Genomic DNA, 16971 nt, shown 5'->3' on the forward strand with positions numbered 1-16971 from the left:
CATATGATGTCATTGATTATCGATGGAATCGATGCGAGGGCGGTGTGCCAGTGATTCCCACTATTCCATCTAATGCTATACCAAATGGGGTGCGGGGTATGGGGTTGTAAGCATGGAACTGATTTGTCGATGAATCTGACACAGTAACGTAATACGGAGTGATTCTCACATGATTCTCTAATATCAAGATGGGCTCCTTCTAGGCAACTGTTTTAGTAGACTTGGTGTCGATTTAATTCATTCGCAAAATCACAAATACAACCATAGGAAGATATGATAATTAATTAATGGCTTACAATAACGGTAAACCTTTCAAATCCAAATTGACAAAGAATGGATACCGACTGGAGGATTTTATCACAGTTTACACAAAACTAGCCAAATTAAATTCAAGGTTGTATCATGTGCCACTGTCGATATTATTCATTTCAGTTCTCTTTTGAGCTGATCGAGTCATTAGTGGCCAAAAGACGCAAATGAATTTAATATCGGACCAAGAGAGCTGAAGATTCAGCTCCTTGGCTCTGTTCAAAGATTTACTGTAATCCTGAAATTACAGGTAAATGTATGGGCGCTGCAAATGAATGGACGGGGATGTGGTGTACGTGTCAGCGCCGAACGTGACGCCTGTGGGCAGAAAAAAATGATCATGTTGATCATCCTGGAATTATTGACAATGATGCGAGAACTACTGAGAAGGAACACCACTTCCTACAGGCACTCGTCACATAGAAATGTCAAGGTGACTGACGTCAGTGCATCGCAGCCGGCGCAACACCACCTACATATGCTGACACGCGGATAAAGGGGAGATAACTCTGTCGGTGGCTGAGATGTCAGTACTGGGTTAATTGATGTCCTTTATCTTTCAAAACGGCGTTACAATACTCTGTACATCAAGATCAAGAAGCGCATGTGGTATCATGTTCGGGTAGGTATATGACAAATAAAACTCACAAAAAGTCACATTCACACCTATATCGCCTCTTACAATGTGTGATGTTGCTGAATGGACCATGTTTCCCCGATGGCATTGGTAATTGCTCATGTTATCAACCACTTGTTTGAATGGTCCAGTTTGTAGTACTCATGCCGCCTCTATCTGCTTGAATATTGACTGGTGCGCCCAACAGTCATTCACTGATAAATTATAACGCAGATAAATCAGTTATACAGTCAATTAAATTGTCATACCAATGATAACGACTTATCATAAATTAAATTAATATTAGCTCAATGTCATTTCAAATTTGAGTCTCATATTGTCATGTAGATTTAGGACATGTATCTTCGGACATGTATGTCTGGAGTTAATATTTTATTGTTCATAAAAGAGGCATTCGTGAACTGTCATGAACTCGATAACCAATTTCTTCCATAAGTTGAATCCCTGTGTACATATTAGCCAAGCCAACCGTCTCTCCGTATCATTGCACTTAGCTATGGATACCTAGTTAAACTTGCATACTCAACATGTTTATTAGACAAGACATTTAATACGTTAAATCCATAATGGAAATGCTATATTTGTATGTAGTAATAAATAATGCAAAGGTCGAACTGTATCGTTATGGTATAAATTCAGAGATAAAACTTAAGTTATTTGGTGAATTAACCAAATTCACAAAATGTGAAAAAATAATATTATCAACGAATTACCATGTGACGACAGCAAAGTATGATCACACGACTCGGTCCTTGCATCACCTATATGTTCCCCTCACACTGGGAGTTGCTCCAGCTGGGTTCGAGTCCCAGATCATCCCCGATTACAATACTGGGCCATCATACTGATGGTCGTATATTTCTCTGTCTCTGGACTGTGTTCTTATGTTAAACTACCATGACATGATCAGGACGTCATCAATGTTTTACCATCAAAGCCTGTCTAAGTAATTCCTGCCATTGTATGGCTGAACTTCAGAGGGGTTACGGGGGCACGGGTGGCCCAGTCGTTTAAGGCGCCGCGATTCGCTGTGCAGAATTGCGTCCCTTGGGCACGCCAGAAACCTATGACTGTGGGTTCGAATCCCGGTTCGCCCCGATTGTCAGAACCATACCCGTGCTCGTGGGTTTCATAGAAGTGGTAAACGTCTGAGACCCGCATCACTTCGGGTTTTCGTCCCACATTAAGCTGACACGCCGCGATATAACTGGAATAATGTTCAAAGCGGCGTTAAATCCAACTCACTCACTCACTCAGAGGGATTACTCGATATAACACGTTGCTTGTCAACAAGATGCGCGATGCTATCCCATAATATGGTCTCCACATGGAGTTTCCACACCTCTCTACTCACGGGACTATTGTCAGGACTTTTTGTGAGTGGCGGGTGCTACCGGTAGAGCTGGGCTTGCTTACCCCTTTTTAATTTTCATCACCGTTTTGCATTTACGCCCCATGAAATCATTTTTTAATATGTTTTTGTATTTTTTGTCATTTATCGGCAAATATTAGAAACTCATTATTCTCTAGCATTGACGTTTTGTGAATATCTGCTATACTGTTCCAACCGGCGTTAAAGTCAGTCTCATTCACTGCAGTTTGACCCTAAGTTCATAATATACTATTAATGAGTGAGCGAGTATGGTTTTACGCCGCTTTTAGCAATATTCCAGCAATATCACGACGGGGACACCAGAAATGGGCTTCACACATTGTACCCATGTGGGGAATAGAACCCGGGTCTTCGGCGTGACGAGCTAACGCTTTAACCACCAGGCTACCCGACCACCCTCCCAAGAATAGACAGGTAGTAGGAATAACTACTAAGACCCCAGCAACGTTCACCAGGGAACTTACTCTATCCGTGGTTGAATCAACGCATGTGCCCATACCAGAACAGTATTAATAAATCAAATCCGCACTTATTTACATCGTTTATGTATGCCTTTTCAATGACACCTATTAAAGGTTTATGAACATTATTTGCTTTCAATATGCTGTATTGACATGCCCGGTAATGTGTATTGTGGTCCCCCTGTATCCTTAACGGAAATGTGTGTTTAAATTAGAAGAGTTTACACCACAGTGTGTTGACAACAAGCACAGCGACAAACACACTCTTCGCTGCATGCATATTTGATGGCTTCACTTTGAATGTTTAGTGATTTTATTAGGGCAAACATATTGCCAGATTCAAGTAGAGGTGTCAAGAACAAAATATGTTCCGGCTTGTTGGTATGTGGGAAGTTAAATAGCTGGCGCCACATCCTTCAAAGAAGGTACCGAAACAGGTTTTAGCATTTCCAAACAGCGACGATATTTCTGTTTTATTGTTCCTTTAAAATTGGTAAATGATGAAATAACCCATTGTTTTCCAGGGAGATCCCCCCTTGATTCGGGGACACAATGGCCCACTGGTCTTAAGTGCAGTCGCTTGCTGTGCAGTTACTTTTTCGGGCGTGCCAGAATCTGTTGATCATAGGTTCGAATCCCAGTTTCGCCAGGCTTATGATTCGTGGAACGACAGAGTAAGTGGTTAATGTTCTATTCATTCTCCATTGAGTAGTCATGATGTGATGGGAAACGTTCAATGCGGCGTTAAACTCAACTCACTCACTTACCTCTGAGTTCATTTACTGTTATTTATCTTCAGGAAAATATATTATATTCAAACTCAGTCAGACAGAATGCGAAATTTTCGGAAAAAAATTTATGCAATGTTCCCGGAGAGACCACTAAGAGTTGCTAGTCCTATAAGACAGTCCGTTTTTGCTTTTATTGAAAGCTTCACAGGAGACGCCCGATCCTTCATTTAATCATGTCTTCTCTTTAGGAGTCGAAATGTTAATTGTAAAATCTGAATTTCATTTTACTCGTAAAGAGACAATGCATTGTCACCGCATATCTCTTGGTGAATCTTCCAGGGCACATAAATATTGTCTCTGTGTGATAACGTTACCGCTGAATACCACCTTTCGGAAAGGGTAGACTGAATAATATATGATATGTATAACTTCAACGGATAAGCATCAGGGAACTAGTCTGTATTGTCCAGACTCCGGGAATCAGAGCTGTCGTGTAGCGTAATATACACAGAAGATTGCAATAAAAGTGTCAAAACAATTTCCATAATCAAGGGAAATCTCTGCTAAAACAGTCTCCTGTACGATGCCGACGTTATATCAGCATGGGTTTATGAATCACTATCAAATAGTGATGGTACCAGGTCTTCCCGAAAAGGTGAGCGTACCCGGCCCAACCAGTGGCACCCGTCACAAACACATGGCAATTAAACCCCGATCTTAGGACATGAAAACACACATTGATAGATGATAGCAAGACAGGCACCCGGTGTATATTGTACCATGTGTACGTCAAATGCATTTTCTAGACAGACAGAGACACACTGTTTGTAACATATAGACGCGAATCAGGGATATGCTGCTTGTAATAGCTTGTAATATCAGGGTCCACTTGCACAAAGCGATCTCAGCGTTAAGGTGATCGTAACTGCCATACTTTAACATAGGCTTACTGTAGTCTTAGCGCTAAGACCGCTTGGTGCAAGTGGGCCCAGGGGGATAGATCATTGAATTTTCAAACCATCAGCAATATTCCAGCAATATCACGGTGGCTTGAAAATAATTAACTCAAGGTATATTGCGCGCAGAAACACCCACTCCTACCTCTATCAGGTAACGTTATAACCAATGTTTCCCATCTGTCATGTAATCCACTTGTTTAGTTCTGCCATTTCTAGCACCCAACAACGTGATATTGCTCGCTCGTAAATGTGTCTTTAACGAATTTAAAACATATATACTTTCATTAAAGGGTTGGTTTTTTTAAATGACGTCAATGTTGAAGATAACGCCAAATCCTCACAGTGCCCGAATCGTGATGTGCCAAAGGGATTCAAATCACAGAGACAGGTTATATTTCAAGACCCACCGCTGTATTTACCGCGTGTCACGCTCACAGACTGTGGTTAGCGATACCTGCCAAGTTCACTCAGTCTGAAGGTATTACTGCAATATAGCCATGTGGAGTTTCGTTTTGTTCCATTGAGATGCATGTCAAAGGACTGGAAAGGAATGGTGACAATATACGTGATTGCCAAGATTACAAATGTAATGGGATCGGATTATCATTAATCTTAAGCACCAAGGTATCAATTTACAAAATTGTAAATTTCAAATATCAAAATGTCAAAGTTGTAATTGAATTCTGTATGTCAGATATCAGATGTACACAATCAAGATGGCGGTTTTTCTATGTTTCCTTAATCCATAAGTCATTACTGATATTTCTCCTAGCAAACTTTGCGTGTAGTATAGTGCATTTCGACAATCAATTGCACCGGACTTTTTCAAATGTGACACTGATTCGTTTTTGCACTCGGTTTAGTTTTAGTGCTAAAATACATGGCTAACTGTGTATGTTTGAGTGAGTGAGTTGGGTTTTTCATCAGTTTAAATATTATTACCTTAATGTCACTAATAGGGATACCAGAAATGGGCTTCCCACATTCTACTCATGTGGAGAATCGAACCCGGGCCTTCCTCGTAACGATCGAACGTTATAACTACTAGGTTACCCCACAGCTCGCTAACGGTGTAGGGGCCACGGGTGGCCCAGGCGTTTAAGGCGCAGCATTTCGCTGTTCCCTGGGCGCACCAGAAACCTATGATCGTGGGTTCGAATCCCGATTCGCCCTTATTATGTTTTTAGATTTATTAAACACCACACCTGTCATCGAGGGATTCACCAAAGTGGTAAACGACCTGCATCACTTCGGGATTTCCTACCTGACACGCCGTGACATAACTGGAATACTGTTCAAAGCGGCGTTAAACCCAACTCACACTCACACCTAACGGCGTATACCGCAACCATACCTTCATAAGTGACTGGGTCTGTGCACTTGCATGACACGTAACATCTTAACCTTGAGGTGACACAACGTCAATCTGCAATAAAGATCATCCCTCTCTAGTTTCCTTGTGAGGGGAGTAAGGCTACCACCTTCTTTATTCTTAAAGCATTTGAATTTCAAATAAGCCAATATTTGTATCATTTGCTTCCATTTAAGACGATTTACGTCTCAGTTTGCGACGTCAATGCCAAAATGTCTGAGCTTTATCGTAGTGTGTGATCTGTACGTGTGTAGTCTACAGATGACGTGTTAATAGTTTTTAAGGTGCGGGTTTTATATTCGAATATTCAATGAGAGATGCTCCGATTAAAGTCATAGATATCAAAACACTCCATTTAAAACAACCTACGAGAAGCACCATGGCTGAAGAGAAATGTTCTGTGTGTCCTACCTATGAAACAAACAATATACACCGGAACATGTTTCTGTTAACAAACCACTTGAAACTTCGCATTTTTACCGTTATATGCAGTGAAACTTGACCATCTCGAACTATACCGGATTAACAAATATTCCGAATTATTGATTTGTAGTTGTAATTGTCCATTTAATAAAATAGAAAATAACCAATAACCACTTGGATCCTGAGTAGGGGAGGAGCTCCCATTTTGAAGCATACCAATCATATTCGCGTGAAGACATTCTTTTACTGAACTTTAATTAGTCTTTCAACAAGGACAAACGCTAATTGCTTCCCGATTTATTTCCATTTATAATCTTATTTTAAGTGCACCTAACACCTTTTACGAAAAAAGCTGTATCCGTGCTTACAACAGAAATAATTGAGAAGGCGTAGTTTGCGGACTGAATGGGTACGAAAAAGCTCGGTATCACTGTTTATAATTAAACGTGTGTTGTATTAAATGAGATTGAATTTTAACTTGTTCCCTTTACCATGATAAAGGTAATCACTTCTGCGGTAAACTGATCCTGCGATTAGAGCGACAAGGCCTTATGGTGGCCAAGAACAGTAAAGGAGAAGAGAGCATCGGACTCCTGTCTGTGTGATAACAACGAGCTGTCAGATGGCTCAGTTGTTTTAGTGTTAGTTTGCAACCGGATCAGCCCATGTTCAAATCCCAGCGTATTAAATCTATGTATGGCGTCCCTACTGTCTCGCACAGATGGGCGGGTAGCCTAATGGTTAAAGTTTATCATGAAAAAGATGTTTATCCTCAGGGAAACAAAGCGTGAAACCCTGTCATGTCATGTCAGATACCACCTCCCATATCTCTTGCTTCAAACAAAATGTCAACACGATTTCATCAATAATACAGATCATTATTGCAATAAAACGGGTTTTACCTCGCGTGCATCAGATCACTTGAATACCTTGATTAAAAACATAAATGGATTTTGAAAATATCTGTCGACGCCCAGTTGATAGTACACATGCCCTGCAAATCCTGCAATCAAACGAATTCGGCCCGGCTGTTGTTTATGAATCGGGTGTCGATTTCGTAACGGGATTTTGAAAGGACAGTGGACAGACTCGTTAGTTTAGCAAAATATAACTCTGTAATTGCAGCCTACATCGGCAAGGGTTAACTCCCTTGCCTCGGGAAGATGATGTTTGGGGATGGTAAATATCCCGTATAAGTAATAAACATTGTATTAAGAGATCTTTCTCGAGTTAAATACACAGTGTTTATTCCTAATGCAGGATATTTAATATCCAAAAACACACAAGCGTGAAATCCTCTCTCTATCATATCATGTCATTCAAAAACATTACAGTAAAAAAAAAGAATCTCTGTCACAACCTGTACATACACATTACACGTTTATCTGAAATGAGTGCATCAATAAAATTACTAAGTCACAAACTCAGTGGTTAGTGCGTCAGGCATTGACAACACATAAGATGGTTCAACTGAAACTTGTTTTTCAGACAGTGGCTTGACTACCATAAAGTTTATGATTTTTAAGTGATCGTCTTTCGCTGCAATCTATTATTCCTCCCGCAAGAGTAATTGCCCTTTATCAAAGGGAAGCTACTCCAGCCAATGAGATGTCATTGTTTAGAGACTTCCTGCTCATATTACGTTGCCACAACGTTACGAAGTTCATTCAGATGTCCTTCTTTATATCTCCAGTGTTGCTTACACTTTGAAAGGTCTCAGCTACACCCACGTTGGACGCTGATTGTCGGTACCATTTTCTGTTATTTCAATAATAACAACAATTATCTCAGAAATATGACTCAATACCCGATTGTCATTTCTTACTCGATAGAGGATGGGTAAGCGCGACGCCATGTTTATATACACTAAAAGGAAAATACCTTTTATTTGCATATTTACCCATATGACCCGATCGGAGTGGTGTATTACTAACAGAGTCACTGAACTTTTATAATTCCTGCATGTTTACGGTCAACCAGTTTACGTCAACTGTATTGCGACATGAACCTGTCATCCGTTGAGCAGACTAAGCTCACTTATTTCGTAAAGGGGCAGGGGTGGCCCAGTCGTCTAAGGCGCCGCGATTCACTGTGCAGAGTTGCGTCCCGTGGGCACGCCGGAAACCTATGGTTGTGGGTTCGAATCCCGGTTCGTCCCGAATATATTTCTAAGTTTGTCAGCAACATACCCGTGCTCGTGGGTTTCACCGAAGTGGTAAACGTCTGAGACCTGCAACACTTCGGGCTTTCCTCCCACATTAAGCTGACACGCCGTGATATGACTGGAATACTGTTAAAAGAGGCGTTAAACTCACTCACTATTTCGTAAAGATATAGTGTCACCACTGCTATACTGCAATCATGCGCGAATTAGGGGGTGGATTTTATTTTGGTTTCATATGTTAACCTTCAAATTGAAATATGGTTTCAGAAATTGAAATTGAAATTGAAATTGTCAATAAAACCGGCAAATAAACACATACATAGTATCGACATTGTAAGTAATCAAGATGTTGGCTGCAAACTATCTTAAGATGTACGAGTATAAATCGAATACAGAGACGTCATGAAAAGATCGATGAGTTCGTCACATGTTTCCAAGACAACTGAACCGACCATTTAGTAGATGTTAAAGAAACATCATGTACAGTGAAGCTTCTGCGGAGTACATAGGAATAGGATATTCTTTTGGGTCCGTCGAATAACTAGGTTTTTGTGACTCCAATTTATTTACAAAGAAACACACGTATGCATCAGCCGTGATTGGTCCCTGGGGTTGAAACCCTAAATGTTTCTAATTCAATATAACCATGTTTTCCGATTGTAGCCAGTGTTTAATTTGTCGGTTAGGTTTTGCATGGTTTGACAACGACGCCTATATTGACAATCTGAAGTCAGTGAGATGTTGTATTAGCGCAATAGTAATGTCCTCATTATTTGTGTTATAAGAATTGACTGTACCACTACAACTGAGGACGCTGAACGTTTGTTTTGGGACTACTTACAACAAGGTTTTTTAATACATCTTGTCCACATAATTTATCATACTTTTTACTCATTGAAATTGATTTATTGACACATATTTATTGAATTTACAAATACATCACTCTAAAACTAAAATCTTAAAGTCCATCGATATAGTGAATCGTGGGTAAAAGATCCTTTTGTTCGGCTCATGTTTTCTGGGGTCTCGTAAAGATTCCGGTTTAGAACTGGTCTTCAGCAACCCATGCTTGTCGTAAGAGGCGACGTATGGGATCGGTTGGTCAGGCTCGCTGACTTGGTTGCTGCATGTCATCGTATCCCTAATTTCATAGATCGATACTCACGATGTCAATCACGGGATTGTCTGGTCCAGTATTTTCAAACCGCCTTCATATAGCTGGACTATTGCTGAGTGAGGCGTTACACAAGGAAAGAAAGAAAAGAAAGAAAGAAACATGTTTGATTCTGGGCCACTTTAAATTGACCTTGATGTTCACGTGAGTGAGTGAGTGAGTGAGTGATTAATTTGCCATTTCGCGGCGAGGTGTTCACATGCGACGGGCGAAAGTAAGACATACCCGTTTCGGGTACGTCAGGTTTTTATTCCTTGCGTCATCGCATTAACAAGTGTCCTCTATCCACGTGTCAATCAAACATTAATGACCAAAATCCGAAATGTCCGAAGGGATACAGAATCCGCCAACTTCACACCTGCGGGACTTTTATCACAGTGATAGTTTAAGACATTTTAAGGTAAACATTAGGCAGAAGTAGATAATAAATATGATGTAAAGCCCAAATACCAGTCATGTGTAAAAATGTTGATGGACACAATCATGAAATCGACGTGGTCACTCGTGGTGAGGAGAACGTCAGTATCTCCGGAAATGTAACAAAGCCATGTTATTGAAAAGTAGGGAGATTCGATGAAGGCGTAAGGAGTAGCTCTGAAACGTCGTGACGAAGAGTAAAAGAAGTTGATATCCATAAAAATGTCATGTATTCATATGATATTTAAACTTTTATTTATGATTCGAATAAAATTTGATTTTTAATTTTTTATTTGATAATGGATGTAAGATAAGGTAATCAATACATTATTTCATACTTAAGTATTACCTTACCTAACAATAAATGACAAATGGGTATAACTGCAATGTGACATGGATATACATATCCCTCACTGCAACCATGATAAGGTGCGCCCGGCAGACACAGCGTTGTGTATGCAACCCCCGACCAATAACAGACAGTGTTTGACGGTAAATGTTATCCCTGTCCATTTCCTCGTCCTCCTCAGCTGATTGTTTATTTGCATGGGATGCCGGGGCCTGTTGCAATATACATACACATCGACAGCCGTCCGTCCGTCGAGGGACGCCATTCAAGACGTGGGTGTGATAGCTCTGTGAGGGAGGAAACATGCAGGTCAACTAAGTGCGATAACATATGATTGTCTTAAACAATTTCATTTGTCTGAGTTGGAGTTTATGTGGTGTATGTATCTAAAGAAATAGCTCGGCGAAACCGTTTTTGTTGTTACGAGACAGCAACTCCCATGCTATTTCTAGTTCATTCTTATGATCAGTGTCACAGTGTTCTTAGGCGAAAGTCGACCCGTGAAGATCCGGGATAGAATAGGTCTTGCAACCCAGGCCTGCCGTAAAATGCGACTATGCTTGTCGTAAGAGGCGACTAACGGGATCGGGTGGTCAGGCTCGCTGACTTGGTTGATGCATGGCATCGTATCCCAATTGCATAGATCGATGCTCATAATGTCAACCACTGGATTGTCTGGTCCAGACTCGATTATTTACAGATCGCCGTCATATAGCTGGAATATTGCTGAGTGCGGCGTTAAACAACAAACAAACAAACAAACAAACAAACAAACTTAGGCGAAAGTCAATGTATTTAATGGGCCGTTTCCAATAAATGGAACATACCTTTTATACAGTAACCAAAAAAGGGCGTCCAAATAAGTTCGTGTTGACGGATGTTTGTTTCTGCTTCTTGTTTCAAATACGTTCTGGTGTATTCATTGAGCATCCATTTCACATAATGCTTAATCTTGCTGAGTAAAAATATCATCGTATTGGGGATATACACAAAATCCTGGAACGCTGGGTCAGTAAAGAACACCGCCATGTAGGTACACTGAATGCAGGAATAACCTGTGAATGGGTGAGGCGATCACTCAGAAGGCCTGTGTGTGGGGTACACTGGTACGTGCATGTGCGTCATCATTGTTTTCAATACATGTGCATATGAGATCAGTTATCTCAGTGGCATTCCGGAACCTGGCAATACTGAGTTTGCCATTCACTAGGATCCTCAACGAAGAATCAAGAACAAGAATGAGCTTGTAACTGACCTCAACGGTAACCTCAATACATCGTTAATATTCTACAAAAACAAAGCATGAAGAACAAGAATGCAGTTTTCACTAACGTCCACGCTATCTTCAATACATCGTTATTATTCTAACAAAACAAAGCATGCAGAACAAGAGTAGGATTTTCACTGACCTCAACGATATCCTCAATACATCGTCATTATTCTACCAAAACAAAAACATGAAGTTCAAGAATAGGATGTTCACTGACCTCAACGATATCCTTAAAACAATGATGTTATTCTTCCAAAACAAAAACATGAAGTTCAAGAATAGGATGTTCACTGACCTCAACGATATCCTTAAAACAATGATGTTATTCTTCCAAAACAAAAACATGAAGTTCAAGAATAGGATGTTCACTGACCTCAACGATATCCTTAAAACAATGATGTTATTCTTCCAAAACAAAAACATGAAGTTCAAGAATAGGATGTTCACTGACCTCAACGATATCCTTAAAACAATGATGTTATTCTTCCAAAACAAAAACATGAAGTTCAAGAATAGGATGTTCACTGACCTCAACGATATCCTTAAAACAATGATGTTATTCTTCCAAAACAAAACATGAAGAACAAGAACAGGATTTTCAGTGGCCTCACTCATATCCGCAATACCTCGGCATTATTCTCCCAAAACAAAGCATATATGTGTATGATTGATGTATATGAACAATCCGCAGATTGTATCGGTGTAGATTAATGGCCTGAAAGAGAAATTTCTACATGCATACATGCTGTGCTGTCACCATAATGAGGACACCAGGTGTTTAAGCCGTAGAGAACATTATCACGACGAAATGGATTGATGTGGTGTCGTGGAACATTAAGTCTTTACACAAAATACACGCATTGCTCTTTTTCGCCCTTTCTCTTGGCTGTATTTTTATTCATCGGGTTTAAATCATGATTAAATAACGTTCATTTGACATTTGAAATATCGATTTTTAGTGTTTTGCCCGATCTTCTAGCACATCAGCCGACGAATAAACAAGCTTCTCGGGTCTTGGAGCTCACTTCGCATTTTTTAGCTGACATTTGACAGAATGTGGCGTTTGCTGTCATTGTGAGTTGATAAGTGCATGTATTGTAGACTGCTAGTACATTCGTCTTGCAGTGGTGTTTATGTCTGATGTTATGCGATGAAACAGGTATTGTCTTTATGTAGCAAGCTGTTTATACCGCCGTCTGTATTGATCGTCACCGCGGATTTATGAACAATTAATGCTGCCCGTTCCGGTATTTGTGCTGATGGCTGTTCCTGTGAATGGAAATAGGGCTCTGTCTATAGGAACAACAGTGGAGAGTCCAGGGAAGATTCCGTCCACAGCACCCGGTGCATGGGTGAAGATTCCGTCCACAGCACCCGGTGCATGGGAGAAGATTCCGTCCACAGCACCCGGTGCATGGGAGAAGATTCCGTCCACAGCACCCGGTGCATGGGAGAAGATTTCGTCCACAGCACCCGGTGCATGGGTGAAGATTCCGTCCACAGCACCCGGTGCATGGGAGAAGATTCCGTCCACAGCACCCGGTGCATGGGAGAAGATTTCGTCCACAGCACCCGGTGCATGGGAGAAGATTCTGTCCACAGCACCCGGTGCATGGGAGAAGATTCCGTCCACAGCACCTGGTGCATGGGAGAAGATTTCGTCCACAGCACCTGGTGCATGGGAGAAGATTCCGTCCGCAGCATCCGGTGCATGGGAGAAGATTCCGTCCGCAGCACCTGGTGCATGGGAGAAGATTCCGTCCACAGCATCCGGTGCATGGGAGAAGATTCCATCCGCAGCACCTGGTGCATAGGAGAAGATTCCGTCCACAGCATCCGGTGCATGGGAGAAGATTCCGTCCACAGCATCCGGTGCATGGGAGAAGATTCCGTCAACAGCACCTGGTGCTTTGGAGAAGATTCCGTCCACAGCATCCGGTGCATGGGTGTCGAATGAGAATAACAACACGGAGCAGAAAGGAGCCAGAAAGGGATGTTGGGGTTGTAAGGATCAATTGCTGGTTCAGAAAAAGAGGCTAAAACTTATGTCTTGGATAGACTAAAGACTATGATTCTGTACCTCACGAATTGATTTTAAAGTCACTGGAATGTATTGACCTCCCCGAGCGACTACTTGTTTTCCTCAAGTCTTTAATGAATTGCTGGTCAACTCAACGTGATATGTATTCGCAGGGGAAGGTGGTGACTTCGGAACTCATTTCTATTAGAAAGAATTTCAGGGTGATTCTTTCAGTCCCTTGCTTTTCTGTTTGTCACTAAATCCTTTAAGCTTTACGCTTAGCAAAGAGGAAGGTTATCATCCTGGAGCTTCTCAGCACAGATCCCCAACACCCCTTACACACCTCCTTTACATTGATGACCTTGAACTTATTGCCAATGGAGGATCCACACTAAAACAACAGATTCTCCTTGTCGAGTCTTTTTCTAATGATATCGGCATGTCCTTTGGACTCGACAAATGCAACATTCTGAAAGCCCTCTGTTTCACTTTTCAGGCCAGCCGATCTCATCCAAGCGAAGGACTTTGTAGGTGCTGATCACCTCAACACACTGCACATAAACTCGATGCAGTGGTCGTTCAGATAGCCTTTCCTTAAAAAAACTGAGTCTGGGCCGATTTGATATGGCACTTCGTTTGGTTGACACTAATTTCTGTACCGTCCAGCAGTACAGAACCATCAACAAAATCGACACTTACATTGAGATTATGTACCACATCCTTGGCTCGTTTACAAAAACTGTGGAATGCCTTGTTTTTATCATGAGTCTTGACATGCTTCACAAGAGGATTATCAGACAAATAAATGTGTGCAAAAGTGCACAAAACAATTCTATCATGAACCCGGGCACTCTCCCAATGTCCGTCAACAGATTGGGAGGTACCAAACCTAAGGCATCGAGAACAATGGGGAGTCGGACAACTTGTTACTTGGGATGCAAGCGTGACATTTCGAAAGCGAGGTCTGCATATTTGCCACGTTTTTTCCTGAATCTTGTCAATCACATTACTGTCAAAAGGGACAGAAAATTCAATAATATAAATGATTTAATTGGATTTATCAAAAAGGACAAGATCAGGTTTGTTGGCCTGGATACATATGAGGCTGTATACGGGCCTATTCCAAAGAATTTTGTATTTATCATTTTCCATGACGCCCTCTACATATTCTGGGTCGTACCATGGATAAACCTCTGCGCACAAGCATGGCGAAGACGGTAATAAAATGATCGAGCTACACCATCATGTCGCTTAAGATACTGTGTCTGTGCCAAAGCTGGACATCCACTGACAATGTGTTGGACAGTCTCATTAAATTCATTGCATAATCTACATTTCATATTTACATTTTGTTTTGTTTTCATCTTGTTTTAGTCTTGACATGCTTCACAAGAGGATCATCAGATAAATAAATGTATGCAAAAGTGCTCAAACCAATTCTTTCATGAAGAACCTCCACATTAATCAATCCACGCCCTCCCATCATAATTGGTAAATATAAGCGATTGAGGGAAGAGCGAGGGTGGTCGGATCTATTGTCTGACATGATTCTTCGCATGAGGGTGTCAATACCCTGAATTTCTTGTTTCGTCCAATCAACAACACCAAAAGAATACGAAAGGACGGGTACAGCATAAGTATTTGTGGCTTTGACATTGTAGCGAGCGTTCAACTCTGAACTCCAGATTTTCTTTAGTCTATATTTGTAATCTGACCGAAGTTTATCCTTGATATGGGCATTTGTGAGTTTATTCGTAACCTTCGTCTCTAAGTACGTATGGGCCTGACCTTCCACGAGATGGTCAATAACTCCTCCCCAGGTAACCTGACTGATCCTCCTTCTTCTACCTTGCCATGGTTCAGATGTTGCATTTGTCGAGTCCAAAGGACATGCCAGTATCATAAGAAAAGGAGAATCTGTTTATATTATTATTTTTATCATCATCATCATCATCATCATCATCATCATCAACATTATCATCATCATTATCATCATGCATTCAGGTATAAATATAGGTATAAATATATACACATATACATGCACTCAGTGACACGTCCACGTCTAGCCCACGTCTAAATCGAGTTGTTACATATAAAGATGTTTATTACAGTCGCGATGCCCCTGAGCGTATGTCATACGTGCATGTAATGTCTGCAATCATTAGCCACAAAAATAGACACTGTATGCAATATACAGACAACACCAAAAGGAATAAATGCATGTAAGCTATATTATTGGCTAGAGAAACATACAATATTACAATTGAAAACATGCCGTGTTTATTGTCTCCCTTGCCAACAGCTCTGTTGTTTGTTCGCTGAAAGAGTTACAATGTAGATGCTGTATGTGTTGGATTTGAAATACAATACAGATGGTTTATATAGACTACATGCCAAGGGACTAGTATGGTAGTTTCTGACAATATGCAGTCTTCTTGGTCAATAGGAGATTTGAGATACACACGTACTTGATATTCACACGACGCAAAGCCACATGCCTTGCGCAGCCAAAATATTTTCAGTTGTCAGAGCATTAAACTTTTATATCCATCCTCTTGTGTTTCTATAGACACAAGACAACTTTAAAACGGTTAAGCAAATACTGAATGATACAGCTCACGCATCTCAATTCGGGATGTCAACAATTGTTAAAGTTTCTGTTGTGACACTGGGGAAACTGATAAAGTGGTGAAATGGTCCAGCGGAACACCTTCTATGGTTACACACCACAAAATATTAGCTTTAGAAAGGCGTCGACTTGTAAAATCCAATTTAACTTAGCTGGCCGTTCTATACGAATGCAATGACGTCATTTCGTTACACGCAGCAATTGCCTTTGTTTGCACTTTGAGTTATATATAGGATAGATCTTACATTCTTGCTTGAAATACAGTAAACTACGAACACATTTAAAAACAAACTGACGGATATAACGAACTTGCTTATTGATCCTGGCCATTTGCTGTGTATATGCTGTACGTATGTGTATAAATCGACATTGACGAATGTAGCCAACTCGTCGGAGTGTCATTGATAGTCTCGGAGACATAAGGACCAAGTGCTAGGAAGCGTAGCAATTCATTGTTCAGAGTTACTTCCCTTTTCCGTGCCGGGAACAGCTAATTGGAAGTTCCCATCCCAAACGCGCCCCGATGATACTCCATTAGCTCCATATCTATGGTAATCACAGTGAACCTACCCGTTAAAATCCGGCTACAATTTACCTTCAACAACCCATGCTTGTCTTTGGAGGGACACGCTCGCTGACTTAGTTGACGCATACCCTTGTATC

At 40.9% G+C, this 16971-nt stretch overlaps 1 protein-coding gene across 1 annotated transcript in view; it reads right to left on the minus strand.

Moving 5' to 3' along the window:
* Positions 1-12878: 12878 nt before the first annotated feature.
* Positions 12879-16971, minus strand: part of LOC139467664 (uncharacterized) — an 11455-nt gene continuing 7362 nt past the window's right edge. The window contains exon 6 of the mRNA XM_071249182.1: positions 12879-13567. Coding sequence (XP_071105283.1) covers positions 12879-13567 — 689 coding nt within the window. The remainder of the gene's footprint in view (positions 13568-16971) is intronic.

Source organism: Haliotis cracherodii, unplaced genomic scaffold (genome assembly GCF_022045235.1).
Source record: "Haliotis cracherodii isolate W230 unplaced genomic scaffold, xgHalCrac1.p SCAF_2, whole genome shotgun sequence".
In the NCBI taxonomy this organism is placed as follows: Eukaryota; Metazoa; Mollusca; class Gastropoda; order Lepetellida; family Haliotidae; genus Haliotis; species Haliotis cracherodii.